Here is a 16,854-nt window from a genome sequence, read left to right on the forward strand (position 1 = left end):
ATTTACAAAAGACTTAAAAAAAAAAAAAAGACTTTAGCACCCATTTTCTTTTTTTTAAAGATTTTATTTATTTATTTGACAGACAGAGATCACAAGTAAGCAGAGAGGCAGACAGAGAGTAGAAAGGAGGCAGGCTCCCCGCTGAGCAGAGAGCCCAATGCTGGGCTTGATCCCAGGACCCTGGGGTCATGTCCTGAGCCTAAGGCAGAGGCTTTAACCCATTGAGCCACCCAGGCGCCCCTAGCACCCATTTTCAAATGGCTCTCATAGCAGCCCCTGTGAGATCCTTGGCGGCTCAGATTGGAGCAACATGGCCAAGGCCTCCCGGCTCCTAGTTCAGTGCTGGCTCCAATCTTTGTTTCCACCATGTTCTGCTTCCTCATCCCAGGGGTCCCCATCCCATCTCTTGGCTTCTCTATTCTTCCTGACATCTTTTTGACCAGCACCCCTTGATGGTAGTGGGGGGAGGGGTTGCAGCAAGTAGACCTATGTGAGAGGTCAGGTCCTTCATCCAACCTCCTCACAAGGGCTGAGGAGATTTAGAAGAAAATCCAGTTGCCGACACTGCTGATAAAAATGAGGCTCCCCCGCCCCAGCGGAGCGTGAGGGCCCCAGAGCGGGAGAGCTGTGAGGGCCCCCACTTGCCTCCCACAGGGACCTGAGGAACAACGTCATCAGCACGGTGCAGCCTGGTGCCTTCCTGGGCCTGGGGGAGCTGAAGCGTTTGTGAGTGGCATGTCTGGCTCCCCAAGCCCTCTCAGCCCTCCACATCCTTGGAGATGGTCCCCTAGATCCCATGATCAACTGTTCCTTCTTGTCTCCCCACTCATAGCACCTCTCTCCCCACACAGTGTATGGGGGAGGGCAGAAGGGGGAGATACTTGAAGCCCATCTCCTTGTTCTTCCTGCTCCCCACATAAGCCCCGGCCACACACGTGTGTCCCGCACAAGTGGGTCCGTGTGCTCCTGTGTAGCCAGCTTGCTGACATCATGTGTGTCCCCCTAGAGATCTCTCCAACAACCGGATTGGCTGTCTCACGTCTGAGACCTTCCAAGGCCTCCCCAGGCTTCTCCGTCTGTGAGTGAGGGGCCATTAGCGGGGAGGAGGGGGAGGGACCGCTCACCCCAAAGGAGGGGTTGGGAGGAAGGAGGCAGCACCAGACCCTCATAAGCCCCCCACGTTCCCTTCACTACTCCCTCCTCTGGCCCAGGAAGACCCTAAGATCCTGGCTCCCTGTCCCCTATCCCTTACAGAAACATATCTGGAAACATCTTCTCCAGTGTGCAACCTGGGGTCTTTGATGAGCTGCCAGCCCTTAAGGTGGTGTGAGTATCTGTTCCCAGCCCAAAGACTCAGAGCCCTACGTCCTTTCTCTGTCCAGGAAGGACACACATGAGCATCATGACCACGGCGCCCAACCTTATGAGTAGGTGGGACGGGCGATGGCTGACACCGCCATATTTGCCTTCCCACTATGGCTAGGCTGGTGGTGCACACATACCCCGAATGTGCCCCTTCCAGCCTCAGTCTCTCCCAGGGCTCCATCCCCCCAACCCCCCAGAATCCACACTCCCTTGCTCTACTCTGTGGCTCCTCTCCCCGTTCTGCAGCGATCTTGGCACGGAGTACCTGACATGTGACTGTCGCCTCCGCTGGCTGCTGTCCTGGGCCCGGAATCGCTCCCTGCAGCTCTCCGAGCGCACCCTCTGTGCCTACCCCAGTGCCCTACACGCCCAGGCCCTGGGGGGCCTCCAGGAGGCCCAGCTGCGCTGCGGTGAGCATAGCCTCCCCCTGCACACCTGCCCCTTGGTGCAGAAGTGCTGCAGAAGGGCCCCTGCTGGTTCCAGTCTCCCTCTGCCTTAAGTGTTATGGGGTGGTGGGCACCTTCTCCAGGGCATGCCTCCTGTCCCTCAGATCCCTCGGGGCTCCTTCTCCAGCCATCAGTGCTCCTAGACTTTATTTGGGAGCAGCTGCTTTGTTTATGTTTTCATCTGGTCCCCCTCTTGGGGTGACAAGTGTGCCCTGGAAAGGAGCACTTTGATCTGCTCGTCCAAAGCCCACCTGTTCCTCTCTTGTGCTCTCACTTCCAGAGGCTTTCTCCTGCACTCTTTCTTCCCCAGCTCAAGGGGAGCTCTCGTCAGACGGGGCTTGGCCCTGCCCAGGCTGGCCTGTCCCACCCTGGTGCCTGATGCCCCCCCACGACCATGTCTCCTCCCACAGAAGGGGCCCTGGAGCTGCACACGCACCACCTCATCCCATCCCTGCGCCAAGTCGTGTTCCAGGGTGACCGGCTGCCCTTCCAGTGCTCCGCCAGCTACCTGGGCAATGACACTCGCATCCACTGGTACCACAACCGGGCCCCCCTGGAAGGCGATGAGCAGGCAGGCATCCTCCTGGCAGAGAGCCTCATCCACGACTGCACCTTCATCACCAGGTACCAGCCCTCCTGACCCTTTCCAGCCCCAGGCGGGGGTGGGGGAGGCCACCATGCCCATCGCCCGCTCCCCAAAGGAGCCCTGCTCCGACAGGGGCTGGAGAGCATGCTCATGTACCTGGGAGAGTGCCCGGGTGTGTTTCTAGAAACCCTGGGCTGAGTCGTAAATGGTCTGGCTAGGGGATAGAGACTCAGCGCCTGATAGGAAAAAACCAAGGATGATACCTGAGGTTTCTCTGGCGCTTCCACAATGTATGCAGTGACTCTCAGCTCCACTGTGGGACCGAGTCTTTCCGATAGACTTGCAGGGGAGGTCTTAGTAGCTCCGTGATAAAGGTGGGGAAATGGAAGCTCAGGAAGACCGTACCATAAGGCCAGTCGGAATTGAGGGAGTGTGTGCTCGCATCCCTCTCCGTTAAAGAGGACGGAACCCTGAAGCCCCTGCCCCGCAGGCCCTCAGTCAGGGGCCCCGGGGGAGACGGGGTCGGGGCGCTTAGGGAGGGTGGCGCGGCCACCGAGAGTGCCTCGCAGCCAGCCCACCGCCCGCCCGCCCGCAGCGAGCTGACCCTGTCTCACATCGGCGTGTGGGCGTCAGGGGAGTGGGAGTGCTCCGTGTCCACGGCGCAGGGCAACGCCAGCAAGAAGGTGGAGATTGTGGTGCTGGAGACCTCCGCCTCCTACTGCCCTGCTGAGCGAGTCGCCAACAACCGCGGGGACTTCAGGTGCGGTGCCTTCTGCCGCCTCAGCCCCCCCCCCCCCCCCCCCCCCCCCCCCCCCCGCGCGCGTTGTCAGAGAACACGGGGCGGGGGCGGGGCTCCCCATCCGCTCTAAGTCCCCAGCCCCACTGTCCCGCTGTTGTTTTCACAAAGACCTTATCTTTTTGTATAAACCCCCATCTGACATGTGCTGTGCAGAACAAAAAGTTTGGGTGGGTTTTGTTTGTTTCTTTGTCTTGTTTCCTTGCATTAATAGTTTATGAAATTCGCCCACAAGGAACATCAGATTTTAATATACCCCTGGGCGTCTCCATGAGGAAGGGCAGGTACTATCCTCCCCCATGGACAGCTGAGAACACTCAGGCCCAGAAAGGGTAAGGAGCTTGAAGTCAGGGCTCCATGTCTGAACAAATGTGGACTCAGAGAGAAGGTGGAGCTCAGGAGCCCCTCCAAGGCCAGTCCGAACTCTCTCTCTGAATCCACCCCCTAGGTCCTAAAGGGGTTTATCATCCCAGGTCTAAGGGCAGAGGAGGGAGCCTTGCTCTGAGGAGCCTGGGGGATCAGCAACCTCCCACATCTGCCCCCAGGTGGCCTCGAACTCTGGCTGGCATCACAGCCTACCAGTCCTGCCTACAGTACCCCTTCACCTCAGTGCCCATGAGCGGGGGTGCCCCAGGCACCCGAGCCTCCCGCCGGTGTGACCGAGCTGGCCGCTGGGAGCCAGGGGACTACTCCCATTGTCTGTACACCAACGACATCACCCGGGTGCTCTACACCTTCGTGCTGGTGAGGCCAGGAGAGGAGAGGGGCAGGGGACACCCATCAGCTCTGGTTCTGGGGGCTGGGAAGGGGAGCCCCCTCATGGCTGTGGCTCTGCTGCTCCTCCTTGCTGTGGGCATGAGCAGTGAGGGGCTCTCAGCTAGCTTTTCTCCTTTGAGGGCATTCAGATCCCTCCAGGGTCACCCCAAGCATCTTTATTCTCAAACACAGCCAGGGCGGCCTGAAGGGGGAAAACAAGGACAGCGTGAGGCTGTCCCATTATCCTTAGGCCGGTGGTGTTAGAAGTGGGCGGCCCTGAGTCCTGATGAGTCCATTCCTTACATGTGCCTCCTGTCTTGATTAGACCCAGCTGGTGGGCCGGATCCCTCTCCCTAGGCGCTGGGGCCCTGAGCATCAGCACAGACAAGGGGGCCCTCTAGGGGCAGTTCTGGGGGAGAAGGAGCAGAACTGGACCATCTCCTTTCTTCCTTCAATCTTCCCAGATGCCCATCAATGCCTCCAACGCGCTGACCCTGGCTCACCAGCTGCGAGTGTACACAGCCGAGGCAGCCAGCTTCTCTGACATGATGGATGTTGTCTATGTGGCTCAGATGATCCAGAAATTTCTGGGTTACGTCGACCAGATCAAAGAGGTGAGATTCAACCTGGCTTCTGGGGTCCCTGGAAACCAGTCCCCATTTGCTCAAGCCTCTTGTGCCCCAGCCTCCAGGCCCCAAACCCCGCTCCTGCCCTCAGTGACTTTCTGCCCCCTGCCAGCTGGTGGAGGTGATGGTGGACATGGCCAGCAATCTGATGCTGGTGGACGAGCACCTGCTGTGGCTGGCCCAGCGCGAGGACAAGGCCTGCAGTGGCATCGTGGGCGCCCTGGAGCGCATTGGGGGGGCTGCCCTCAGCCCCCACGCCCAGCACATCTCCGTGGTAACGTGGGTCAGCTGGGAGGGAGCTCTTTGGGGAGCCTAGCCCTGGGAGGGAACTTAGAAGCAATCGGGCCCAGCCCTTGCCTGCCAGGAGGGAAACGCTCCTATCTTCGGGCAGCAAGTCCTCCAAGTATGCACCTGCCATGGGCCCAGCTGGCAAGAATTCCGAGCCGGACCGGTGTGTGGAATTCGATTCAGAGTTGTCCACAGCAGTGCAGAGGGGAGGGAGGGGGCTGATGACAGGGAGGAGTCATGCAAGACTTTGTGGTGGGGAACTGGAGCTGTAACGCTAGCCCAACGGAAATAAAGGGGAGGAAGGGGAAAAGGAGCCCAAGGCATAAGTAAGAGGAGGCTTGGAAGCAGGGCCATAGCCCTGTGATGCAATGAGTCACAGAGACTCCTGCTCCCTAAGAAGAGGGTGACATTGCCTGTGCTGGGTTGTGAACCAATTAACAACCGCCGCAGGACATCTTGGCCATGTAAGATCCCGTGCTGGGTACCCTGGACGGTGTAAGGTTGGACGGGACCCTGCTCTGCATCTTGGCCGGGGTGGCAGAACTAGTACCTGCTAAGGGGCGAGCAAGGTACAAGGTAGGGTGCGAGGCAAGGAAGGGTATCAGGAGGGTGCCATGGCCAGGGGTTGGGGAGACCCCACAGCACATGTCACACTGCCAGGCCTTGAGAAGCCAGTCAGGACTAAGGTGTAGGGGGTGCCCAGCCTGAGTGAATCTGCAGAGAGGGACTGGGCAGTGGCAGGCAGGAGGCCCAGAGAGAGCTGCTGTATCTCAGATGGGGAGGGGGCTGACAAGCTCCCTGTCCCTAGAACTCAAGGAATGTGGCACTGGAGGCCTATCTCATCAAGCCACACGGCTACGTGGGGCTGACCTGCACAGCCTTCCAGAGAAGGGAGGCAGGGGTGCCGGGCATGCGGCCCGGGGGCCCCAGCCAGAATCCCTCACCGGAGCCTGAGCCCCTGGCTGATCAGCAGCTCCGCTTCCGCTGTACCACAGGGAGACCCAGCATTTCTCTGTCGTCTTTCCACATCAAGGTGGGCACTGGGGAACGGCCGAGGGGGTGGTCTTGCTTTGATGCAGGTGCCTGGTGGGGGTGGGTGGGATGAGTGGAAGCAGATTCAGAAAAGGGGTTTGGGGGAGGGGGGAGGAGAGTACTGGAAGGCCTCAGAGTCCTAGGGGTTCCCAGATGTCTCTGAGGAACTCCGATGTCCCCCCAGAACAGCGTGGCCCTGGCCTCCATCCAGCTGCCGCCCAGTCTGTTCTCGTCCCTTCCGGCTGCCCTGGCTCCCCCTGTCCCCCCAGACTGCACCCTGCAACTGCTGGTCTTCCGAAATGGCCGCCTCTTCCGCAGCCACGGCAACACCTCCCGCCCTGGAGCTGCTGGGCCTGGCAAGAGGCGTGGTGTGGCCACCCCTGTCATCTTTGCAGGAACCAGTAAGGGACTGAACTCCCCTGTGCTGCACGGAGTGCTCCCAAGTGTCTGCCTGGGGCCCCTTCCACCTGCCCTTCCCTCACCCACAGCGTCCCCTAAGGCCCTGAGGGAGGTGGACGAGGACAGTGGCTCCTGATCATTTCCCAGGAGGATAAGGGACAGAGACATCCTCTCAAGGAAGGGATTGCTAGAGAAGGACTCTGGAAGACATTGGAATTTATATCCCAGATTTGTCAAATTCCAAAAGGGTTCTCTCTTCACCTTTCTCTCCCTCTCCCGCAGTATTACCTTCTACCTTCCTCTCCCTGTCCCCAGCCACGGCTCATTTGACATTTAGAATGGGTCACCTCCCAGTGCTTTTTGATTCATTCCTGGGTCTCCATGGTACATCCCAAGCCCAGCCCACACCCTGCCCCACCCACGGGTTTCGTGCAGCTCTGCCGTTGCTGTCTTGCTGTTGCTGTAGGACGAGCCGCCTCACCTCCTCACAGCCTTGTTCTACCTGGGTGGACTTCCCTCTCCCCTGCAGGTGGCTGCGGTGTGGGCAACCTGACCGAGCCAGTGGCCATTTCGCTTCGGCATTGGGCTGAGGGGGCTGAGCCTGTGGCAGCTTGGTGGAGCCAGGATGGGCCTGGGGGCCCCGGGGGTTGGAGCTCCGAGGGCTGCCAGCTCCGCTCCAGCCAGCCCAATGTCAGCTCCCTGCACTGCCAGCACTTGGGCAATGTGGCTGTGCTCATGGTGAGTGGGATGGGGGGCGGGAGCTCGAGAGGACCAGGACTGGGGAATTGTAGGGGGAGGATAGGGTGGGTGTGAGGATGGGGGTATTCTGATCACCTGGAGCCCCAGAGAACTACAGAAAGCAGAACAGCCTCATGACTGTAGAATTCATGGGGAAATGTCCCTCTGGTCCTCCCCCACACCTTTTCATCTTTCAGGAGACAGGTCCTGCCTCCATTCATCCTGAGAGATGGATCTGGAACTCCCCAGCCTGGTCTTCACATCTGTACTGAGACCCAGATTGTTAAAGGGGAAAAAAAAATCTGGGAACATTTTTCTGGTCACCCTCCTTGCTCACTCCTCTCCAGGTCCCTCTCCCTCACCACATTTCGCACCCCACTCTCCCAGATCCTGAGCAGGCATGCACCTGGATTATAGACAGAAACCTCCCCCTCTTTCATCATCTCTGGTTTTTAGGCTGAGAGCAGAGGGGCAAGAGACGAGGGCAGAACTGGCTGGCGGTAGATGACTAACACTACCTGGGACTGACTTTCCAAGAGTGCTGTCTCAGCACTTAGTGTTTACCCACCTGGATGGAAGAGGGGCCAAAGCTGACTGAGCTTGAAGAAAAATGGTCTGGGGGACTGGCCAGGACTCCATGAGGTGGCCCCTACCCCTTGCTTCCTAATACTTCCTCTTTCCTGCTCTTTCCAGGAGCTGAGTGCCTTCCCCAGGGCAGTGGGGGGCTCTGGGGCAGGGCTGCATCCCGTCGTGTACCCCTGCACGGCCCTGCTTCTGCTCTGCCTCTTTTCCACCATCATCACCTACATCCTCAACCACAGGTGGGAGCTCCTGAAGGAAGGGAAGATGCGGAGGGGAGGTTGTGGGTCTGAGTACTGGCCAGTGTCCCTTCCCCAAGTGGGTCTCCATGATGTTCACAGGCTCTTTCGAAGGGTTAAGCCCTCCCTGCCCTCGGGCCTTGATCACATTCACAAACGTGCATGCACACAGACACCTGCTTTCCCCCTTTGCTCTCCCAATGGCCTTGAGACCGCATGGGCCTGACCTTGGGTGGGTGGTCCGTTAATCAAAGACTGTTTCTGGGGCAGCTCTATCCATGTGTCCCGGAAGGGCTGGCACATGCTGCTGAACCTGTGCTTCCACATGGCCATGACCTCCGCCGTCTTTGCAGGAGGCATCACACTCACCAACTACCACATGGTCTGCCAGGCAGTAAGCGAAGGGGCTAGGGTGGGGGTGGGGAGCGCTCCAAGATGGGTGAGGGCACAGAGTTGGGAGGTGCAGGGGAAAAAATGAGGTCTCATGCTGATAGGCCCCAGCTCCACTGTTGTGTGCAACCTTGCTGGGGGTGGGAGCCATGGGCATAGGGGTGGTAAGAAGTAGAGAAACTAGGAGATGGGTCTTCAAAGTGGAGGGTGGGGATCAGCAGTGGAGGAGAGGTCAGGAACAGGGCAGACACCAACAGCAGGGCTGTGAAAAGTCTCCCCAGTGGAAGAGGAGCATGGGGTGGGAGGAGAGAGGGTGACAGCAGGGGCAGAACCTTTGGAGGATCAGGGTAGAGCTGGGGGTGGGACTGTGGGAGGAGTGGGAGAATAATCCTGGGGACTGGGGCTCTGGGGCGGCTTGAGCAGTAGCAGCCTGGTCCCCCAGCCTCTGTGGCTTGACCCTGCAGGTGGGCATCACGCTGCACTACTCTTCATTGTCCACACTGCTCTGGATGGGCGTGAAGGCCCGTGTCCTCCACAAGGAGCTCACCTGGAGAGCACCCCCTCCACAAGAAGGGGACTTGGCTCCACCCGCACCCCGCCCCATGCTCCGGTACTTGCCTCCAGGGGTCAGCTTTGCAAGGGTGAAGGGCTCCGAGGCCAGGCCAGGGGAAGGACAGCACCATCTGTTTTCCCAGGCTGGAGGCAGGGCGGGTCCAAGGTCCTGGGTGAGCACTCTCCAAAGAGAAAAGAGGCAAAGCCTTGGGTGGGGCCATGTTGCCCAAGGCCTCGGGAGTGGGTGTGTCCTTAGAGCTTTTCAGGGATGACAACAAGGCCAGGGCCCTGGGCCCTGGGGAGGGATCCAGCGAACCACAGTGGCACCCTGACTTCTGTACTGTTTCAGGTGAGAGAGCAACTCTGGCCTCTGTCCCTTGCAACAGTCATGGTCAAGTCCCCTGGGAACCTAACAGAGCCCGCAACAAATTCTGAGAGAATTTAAAGGGGAAAGAGGAGGGGACAGAGACCCCAAGTCAAGGTTTCTGAGCATCTGTTTCCAACTCCCTTGGTTCCCCACCATCTCTGACCCCCAAACCCCATTCCTCTCCAGGTTCTATCTGATCGCCGGAGGCATCCCACTCATTATCTGTGGCATCACAGCTGCGGTCAACATCCACAACTACCGGGACCACAGCCCCTAGTGAGCGCCATGGCCTGCCTGCCCCAAACCCACCCGCCCCAACACCAGATGCCCTCTACTCCGCTGGCAGGGGCACCCGCAGGCCCACGCAGCCAGTGACCCAACCCAAACCCATGCATGTTGCCTAAGCCAGTCTCTGCCTTGCCACTCACCACGTCCTGTCTCCCCAGCCACCCAGCCACCTCAGACATGCCCCTCCTCACCCACTGCCTGTGTCTCCCCTCAGCTGCTGGCTGGTGTGGCGTCCAAGCCTAGGAGCCTTCTACATCCCAGTGGCTTTGATTCTGCTGATCACCTGGATCTATTTCCTGTGTGCCGGGCTGCGCTTAAGGGGTCCTCTGGCACAGAGCCCAAAGGGGGGCACCAGCAGGGTGTCCCTGGAGACAGGGGAGGAACTGAGGGGTTCCACCAGGCTTAGGAGCAGTGGCCCCCTCCTGAATGACTCAGGTTCCCTTCTGGCTACTGGGAGCGCTGGGGTGGTGACACCCGGGCCCCCAGAGGATGGTGACGGCCTCTATTCTCCGGGCGTCCAACTGGGGGCGCTGGTGACCACTCATTTCCTGTACCTGGCCATGTGGGCCTGTGGGGCTCTGGCCGTGTCCCAGCGCTGGCTGCCCCGGGTGGTGTGCAGCTGCCTGTACGGGGCGGCGGCCTCCGCCCTGGGACTCTTCGTCTTCACCCACCATTGTGCCCGGCGCCGGGACGTTAGGGCCTCCTGGCGTGCCTGCTGCCCCCAGGCCTCGGCCTCCCGCGCCTCACCCCGGTCCGTGCCCGCCGCCCCAGAGGACGGTTCCCCCGTATTCGGAGAGGGCCCCGCCTCCCTCAAGTCCTCCCCGAGTGGCAGCAGCGGCCACGCGCAGTCCCTGGGCCCCTGCAAGCTCACCAACCTGCAGCTAGCCCAGAGTCAGGTGTGCGAGGTGGGGGTGGTGGCCCGCGGGGAAGGGGAGCCGGAGCCCATGGGCTCCCGGGGCAGCCTCGCTCCCCGCCACCCCAACAACTTGCACCATGGGCGCCGAGCGCACAAGAGTCGGGCCAAGGGGCACCGCGCGGGGGAGGCCGGCGCCAAGAACCGGCTCAAGGTGCTGCGCGGGGGCGCGGCGGCCGGGGCGCCTGAGCTGCTGTCCAGCGAGAGCGGCAGCCTGCACAACAGCCCGTCTGACAGCTACCCGGGCAGCAGCCGCAACAGCCCAGGCCTCCAGCTCGAGGGCGAGCCCATGCTCACGCCGTCGGAGGGCAGCGACACGAGCGCAGCGCCGCTTCCCGAGGCCGGCCGCCCGGGCCAGCGCCGCAGCGCCAGTCGCGACAACCTCAAGGGTGGCGGGGCCGGCGCGGAGCGGGAGGGCAAGCGGCGCTCGTACCCGCTCAATGCGGCCAGCCTCAACGGCGCGCCCAAGGGGGCCAAGTACGACGACCTGGGCGGGGCGGGCGCGGACGCCGCGGTCAGCGCCTGCATGAAGACAGGTCTCTGGAAGAGCGAGACCACCGTCTAGGGCGGAGGTGGGCGACGCTGCCGAACATGTCGGCTTCTCGGGGACCCTCAAAGACGTCCAGCGGTACGTCAGCAGATTTGAGGGAGAGGTGCCCAGGGCTTCCACGGGCCACACTGGCTTTAGTCCCGGAGGCTGGGGAAAAGGACAGGCCAAAGGCCTGCCACTGCCAAGAGGGCCGTACCTCTGGGCTAGCGACGATCCCAGGACCGCCAGCAGGATACACACCTTCCCAGCCCAGGCTAGTTTGGGCAGTAGACTGTGCCGTCCAGGGTAGTGGGGGAAGGTCCTGTTGGCCTGGGAGGTGGGCACAGGCACAGCTCCCAGGTGGGCTCCTTCGGTACTCCTCACATCTCATCCACCCTGCCTCGCTGGTGGCCGCCCATATCAGGAAAACACAGACGGGAGCTCGAGAACCATGTTCTCTCCTCACTGCCCTCTACAGTCAGCCATCTGTGCCTAGGTCCTAGGGCCTCTCCCCGACCCAGCTTCCAGGGCAAGGAGGGGGCCAGTCTTGCAGATGAGCCAGGCGGCCGTGTGTATAGGTGCTACTTTTAAGATAAACTATGCAAGAGAAGGTGGAACAGTGTGAAAGGCAGCCCTGGAGATGGCGTTCTAGGGAAAGGGTGCACAATCGGGGACACAGGAGTGGTATACAAAGCACAGGGCAGGGCTTAAGAGGTGGTGCTTTAGGACAAAGCCGAGGCCCTGTGCCTGAGCTGCTGACTCCACCAGACACCCAGGAGAGATGGGAGGCAACTGGAGAGCAGTACTTAGATTTCAAGCCCCATGCAGTCCTGGCCTAAACCCAGCCCTGTGAACAGTGCTCTGAAGAGAGGCACCACAAGGCCACAGGTGGTGCTAAAGGAGCACTTAACTGCTCAATGGCAAGCCCCATAGCCTCAGTCTCCACCTGCCAACACCGAGGGACTATGGAAGAGCATTTCCCTGCCTCCATGAGGCCATATGCAAGAACCATTCCAAAAATCTGATCTCTAGCTCCATATTAGGGAGAAACCTCCCAAACACTGAACCGCCTTCCTGCCTCACAGAAGCCCAAGCTGAATCCCCCAGGGCAGCAGGTAGGATCTCTGAAGCTCACGTGGGGCCTGTGCCTTCACTACTTTTTTAAACACCAGCACCCATATTTCCCCCAACCTAAAAAGCAATCACCAGCCTTACTACAGGACCCAATGAAAAATGGAGGGAAAGCTGAGCCTGGTGAAGAGGAACAGGAAAACCAGACCTGGTCCAGGTCCCCTCTTGGTGCCCACATCCCCACAGTCTAATCACCAAGGCAAAAGACAAAAGGGAGGGGAGAAAAGTCACACACCTTGGGATGAATCCTGTTATTTATGCTTGCTGCACAGACAATATTAGACTTAAAAAAAAAAAAAACCACGAAAAAAAAAAAAGCTTCGTATTATTCTTCCACATATGCTGGCTGCTGTTTAAGTACCGTGCCAATGCCTTAGCACTGGAGAGCTTTTTGCAATACGCTGGGGAAAAGGGAGGGAGGGGATGAAAAGTGCCAAAGAAAATCTGTTTTTAAAAGCTCGGGTTTTATACAATAGAATGTTTTCTAGCAGATGCCTTTTGTTTTAATATATTAAAATTTGCAAAGCCCTTTGAGCTATATAACTTTAGTCCACCCATGGTCCTTTTGTTATGAGGTACAGGATTTTATGACCCCGTACACAAGAACCCACCCATGCCTGCAGATGGATATAGGGCCAAGAATGGCCCAGTTCCTGTCCTCTGAGGGCTGATACCATTTCAAATGCCAACCCTGCCACACCAGCGGGGAGGGCCCATCAGGCCTGCAGCAGCAGCGCAACTGATCCAAATCAGGAGGAGGCCCGACATCCTCCAACCCGACTAGGAGGAAAGCCATCCCTCACAGTATGAATGTGTGCCTTCCCCTTTCGGACCATCCCTCTCAGGGACGGGATTCTCTCCAACCCAGTTGTTCCTGCATCGCTCCCAACTTCTACTGCAGGACCCAGGTTCCAATTAACTGCAGAGTCCCTTAGTTCCTTTAAACAAGAGAAAAAAGAGAAAACCAGCCACCTCAGGACTCATGTACACTCACTCCTCCGGGTCGCACAGGCCTGTGGTCAAGCTGCTGCCAGAGTGGTGGGAGTGCTTCCTCGGGTGCACATCAGGGAGGGTTAGGAACCCCGGTGGCAGCCTGAGCTTTTTGAAAGTCCCTCATTTCCTGAGGGGTACGCAAATACTGCTCTATTTCACTATCGGAAATGTCCTCGTCGCCGGTGACTGTGGAGATAGGGGGTGGGGGACAGATCCGCTTCGGGGGCTTCAACATGCAAGGTGGGAGGAGAAGGGCAGGACTGGCTGGCCGCTTGCCCTCGGGCAGATCTAAGGAACTACTCGCTGCCTCTGCTTTTCCCTGCCCTGGCCCCAGACCCTGTCCCTGCAGCTCCTTCCCCTCGCCGTCCAGCTCTGCCGTTCCATCTCGAAAGGCCTTGCGGACCAACGTGTGGCGGTGCTGTAGGAGGTCGCCGATGTGCTTCACCACAGACCGCTTGTCGAGCCTCAGCACCTGCAGCCAGGCCAGCTGCTCGGCCATCCGCAGCAGCACAGCCAGCAGCTCCTGGAGGCGGGAGGAAGCAGGACAGGGCAGGTCCACGTTCGCCAATTTACAAAACCGCGCGAGGGAGCACCTCAGACGCTCTGAAGGCTGCAGCGACTGCCAAGCCAGGAAGGTAGCCGCAGTGATGACGGGCAAGGGATGGCGCCCGGTCACCAGCCAGGTCTCATCCGCCAGCTCCACCAACTGCAGTGTTCGAGAGAGCATCTTCTCTTTGTCTTCCACGTATTTGGCTGGCACGGATGGGGAAGCTTGGAACAGTTTGAAGCTGAAAGAACCAAAATAAGAGTCTGATCGCCATGCCTATAGGGGAGGGGGCTGCTCTGCCAAAGGGAGGAAAAGCAGTCCACTCGTGATGGACAAGCTATCCTCTCCTCTTGGAATACTCAAGCTCGCTGGGCAGCGACTCTCTACAGGTGCAGAGAGAAGACAGGTGGAGTGTCCTGCTTGTACAGTGAAGGGCAGGAGAACCCACAAGGAGGCTCACGTTTGTCAGCTTCCCCGTCAGCCGTATTCTGAGTGCTTTCCAATTGTTCTCCTTTCATCTCCTCCATACCCCTTTATGTGCACTTATAGTTAGAAAAAACGGGCCCAGAGTCAGCCAGCTAGGAAGTAACCCAGCAAACCCAACACCACTTGTCACTGAGAGCCTTTGCTTTTTCCCCTATTTTTCGGAAAAAAAGAAAAGAACACAGCTACTTAGGAAAAAAAAAGCCTCAGCTTCTGCCTCTTGCCCCATCACTAACTTCCTTTCACCTGCCTTCACAGATGATCCTTCACAGATGAGCCAAGGCAGGGCTCTGGCATACAGTCAAGCAGGTCACGCACAACACAAGAGGCGCAAAGTTCAGCAGCCCCGGGCCAAGGCTGACACCTACTTTACCTACAGCATTAGACTGCAGTAAGGGCAAAGGGATTTGGAAATGACAGCAGTTTAGAACTGTAAAATGGGCTTAACCTTATTAGTACAAGGCACAGGGGAGGGAGAATAGGTTTTCTTCTCGAATCCCTTTAGAGGAGCTTTGGTAAAAAGAGACAGCCAAAGGTCAAAGGATTCAGATCTAAGGAGCCATCCCATCCCAGGGTTTCCCTGCGGGTAGGTACCTGCTACAGTAAGTCTTCACCAGGTCTGCCAAGCACAGAGACGGCACATCCAGCCCCAGGAGCTTCACTATCTGCATGTAGGTGCCAGAAAACACATCCAGATCTGCATACAACAGGGCGCAGATGGTTCCCATGGTGAGGGGCCAGTTATGCTGCCGGCAGGTGATTAAGACACAGCACCCAACCAGCACCTCCTTCTTTTGCAGCCTGGCGGCGCGGATGCCAGGGTGCCGGTAGGCCTGCTGGTAGTAGGCAACTGCCGTGTCCTCAAATGTCGATGGCAACTGCAGAACTCGGCAGAGGTCTCTCACGCGGCGGAGACCTAAGAAAGCCAACAGCAGGACTCAAAGAGGTTGAAGGTGCTACTGTGCAGCTCCTAGCAATTTTTGCTAAACTTGTCTCCGACAGCAGATGCACAAATAATGTACCTTTCTACAGTGACCAGGGTGACACTTGGTGAGGTCATTCTAAAGACACAAAGAAATTCGTGGAAAAAGTCACATTTCAACCCACCATTCTTCAGGGGCTGGCATGATTCAGAGCTAGGCCCAAGTATGATCTGGAATGCATGGCTCGACCTCTAACACAGCCCTGACAAACCCAAACTGTATACTGAATCAGAACTGTATACGCTCTTAGAACCACCTCCATTCTTTATTTCTAATTACCAACGTCTCCTACTCTACCTTACACAGTAATGCCGAACACAGGGAAAGCAAGAGGGTAGGCTGGACCATCAGGAGAATTTTAAGGCCACCGTATCACAAAAGGTCGATTCTCACCTCGTTGTTGGCTGCGACTAACTTGTTCATTTTCCCCTGTGCTTCGGGAATAGGTTACTTCTGTAAGATAATGGACAAGAAACAGCTTGTTTAGCCTTTATTCACCAGATCCCTGGCCTCGCACCACACAAAACCGGGGAGAATTCATACCCTTAGGCTGTGCTCTCTGTCTCACAGAAGGCACCCATTTTTGCACGCTAAAAGTCTATCCGGTTTTTATGCCCACAGCAGTATCAAATACAGAGACTGAGAAGGTTAAGAATGCACTACAGTGGCTTCGAGTGTTCCAAGTTTTTTGGCCTCCCTCCTGCATATGCAATCCAGGTAATTTTCCTGACTGCTGATTTTGAGGGCTGCAGTGGCCAGGAACTCAGAACGCAAAGAAAAAAACGATATTTTTGCTAATTAGTGTTAAAGACTACTTGAAGGTAATAATCTGTCCGTATCTGTAAAGAACTGACCCACAATCCTTCCATCACACCCAGACTAGGTAAATTGAGTGGAACTCTGTTTCTCTGATTCATTTGGTCAACGTTTATTATACCTTCTCTCTCTCTCCAGATAGACAGATGCCAGATACCGTACGAGGTGCTGGAAAAACAGATGAAGGGCAGTCCCTGACCTCCTGCAGCTTCCTCGGTTACTTTCTCCCGTAGTTTAGCGAACACGGGACGAGGGCGCGGAGGAATCAGAGCACTCCGACGTCAATCTCTCGCCACCCCAGGTTATACCCGCGGCACTGGAAAGGCCGGCACAGATACCTCGGAGGTTGCCTTCGTCGCTGAAGGTGGTAGTAAGGACCCCCTCGGTGACCACGCAGCCACAGTCTGAGCACACCAGCTGGCTCTGCGAATAGTGCGAGTCTTCCACGAGCTCCGTGGACCCGCAATCGGGGCAGCGGCCTTCGCCAGGCATCTCACACCCCAGAGGCGCGGAAGCTTTCGGGTATCCACTCCTACGTCCACAGCAGCAACAGCGGAGAAGCAAGAAGCAGCAACAGCGGAGAAGCAAGAACCAGGACCGGAGCCTTCTAAGCGCTGCACCCTTCTCTTCCGGCCAGAGCAACCGCGGTGTACGTAGGTAGTTCTGTCCGCCGGCTGCGCGTCACTCCGGTCCGTTTCTGTTTGGCCTCGGGTAGAAACGCGAGCCAGGAACAGAGGTTCCTGCTGTGGACTCACTCCGTCTTCGCGTTCTCCATTATTTGCGGTCGGTTTGCAGGTTGAATTTGAGTGAAACTTCTACCTACGTGGACACACTACACAGGAAAATGTTCCCGTTTCCATACAACTCTCCTTTCTGAAACGCTAGGGAAGTCATAGAATTCTCCATTTCTTTTTGGTAACAAATGTTGATTTTGGCCATAGTACAAAGTTTGCCTAAAAGGAAGAATACTGCCGTGAGAGAACAGGAAATTGTGTTCCACTCTCCAGAGCGG

General features: G+C 57.8%; 2 protein-coding genes across 4 annotated transcripts in view; one reads left to right on the forward strand and one right to left on the reverse strand.

The window, feature by feature from the left end:
* LOC111144492 (adhesion G protein-coupled receptor A2) overlaps positions 1-12,320 on the forward strand; it is a 33,883-nt gene extending 21,563 nt beyond the window's left edge. Inside the window, exons 3-19 of one of the 3 annotated variants that reach the window (XM_022498794.1) lie at positions 655-726; positions 1,007-1,078; positions 1,255-1,326; positions 1,612-1,775; positions 2,222-2,435; positions 2,993-3,157; positions 3,739-3,937; positions 4,414-4,563; positions 4,688-4,849; positions 5,672-5,896; positions 6,080-6,296; positions 6,824-7,032; positions 7,726-7,853; positions 8,121-8,244; positions 8,705-8,850; positions 9,346-9,435; positions 9,662-12,320. In XM_022498794.1, coding sequence (XP_022354502.1) covers positions 655-726; positions 1,007-1,078; positions 1,255-1,326; positions 1,612-1,775; positions 2,222-2,435; positions 2,993-3,157; positions 3,739-3,937; positions 4,414-4,563; positions 4,688-4,849; positions 5,672-5,896; positions 6,080-6,296; positions 6,824-7,032; positions 7,726-7,853; positions 8,121-8,244; positions 8,705-8,850; positions 9,346-9,435; positions 9,662-10,925 — 3,673 coding nt within the window. In that variant the 3' untranslated portion in view covers positions 10,926-12,320. The remainder of the gene's footprint in view (positions 1-654; positions 727-1,006; positions 1,079-1,254; positions 1,327-1,611; positions 1,776-2,221; positions 2,436-2,992; positions 3,158-3,738; positions 3,938-4,413; positions 4,564-4,687; positions 4,850-5,671; positions 5,897-6,079; positions 6,297-6,823; positions 7,033-7,725; positions 7,854-8,120; positions 8,245-8,704; positions 8,851-9,345; positions 9,436-9,661) is intronic. The other 2 variants (XM_022498795.1, XM_022498797.1) reach the window with 2 other exon arrangements.
* A 5-nt stretch (positions 12,321-12,325) lies between these two features.
* LOC111144493 (BRF2, RNA polymerase III transcription initiation factor subunit) lies at positions 12,326-16,450 on the reverse strand. Its single transcript, XM_022498798.1, has 4 exons — positions 16,181-16,450; positions 15,420-15,479; positions 14,638-14,959; positions 12,326-13,801 (listed from the first exon to the last, which is right to left on the reverse strand). The coding sequence occupies exons 1-4, from the start codon at positions 16,332-16,334 to the stop codon at positions 13,084-13,086; spliced, it is 1,254 nt and encodes a 417-aa protein (XP_022354506.1). The 5' UTR covers positions 16,335-16,450; the 3' UTR covers positions 12,326-13,083.
* Between the last annotated feature and the right edge of the window lie 404 nt (positions 16,451-16,854).

This window comes from Enhydra lutris, unplaced genomic scaffold (genome assembly GCF_002288905.1).
Source record: "Enhydra lutris kenyoni isolate GAN:26980312 unplaced genomic scaffold, ASM228890v2 scaffoldscaffold11, whole genome shotgun sequence".
Lineage (NCBI taxonomy): Eukaryota > Metazoa > Chordata > Mammalia > Carnivora > Mustelidae > Enhydra > Enhydra lutris.

What these genes read in the sequence shown, in the direction of transcription:
- LOC111144493 (XM_022498798.1), bottom strand. Translation starts at nt 16,334, where the DNA reads ATGCCTGGCGAAGGCCGCTGCCCCGATTGCGGGTCCACGGAGCTCGTG. An exon ending in TAGTCGCAGCCAACAACGAG is followed by an intron (nt 14,960 to 15,419) that starts GTGAGAATCGAC and finishes TGGCTTTCTTAG; the next exon opens with GTCTCCGCCGCGTGAGAGAC. An exon ending in GTGAAGACTTACTGTAGCAG is followed by an intron (nt 13,802 to 14,637) that starts GTACCTACCCGC and finishes TGGTTCTTTCAG; the next exon opens with CTTCAAACTGTTCCAAGCTT.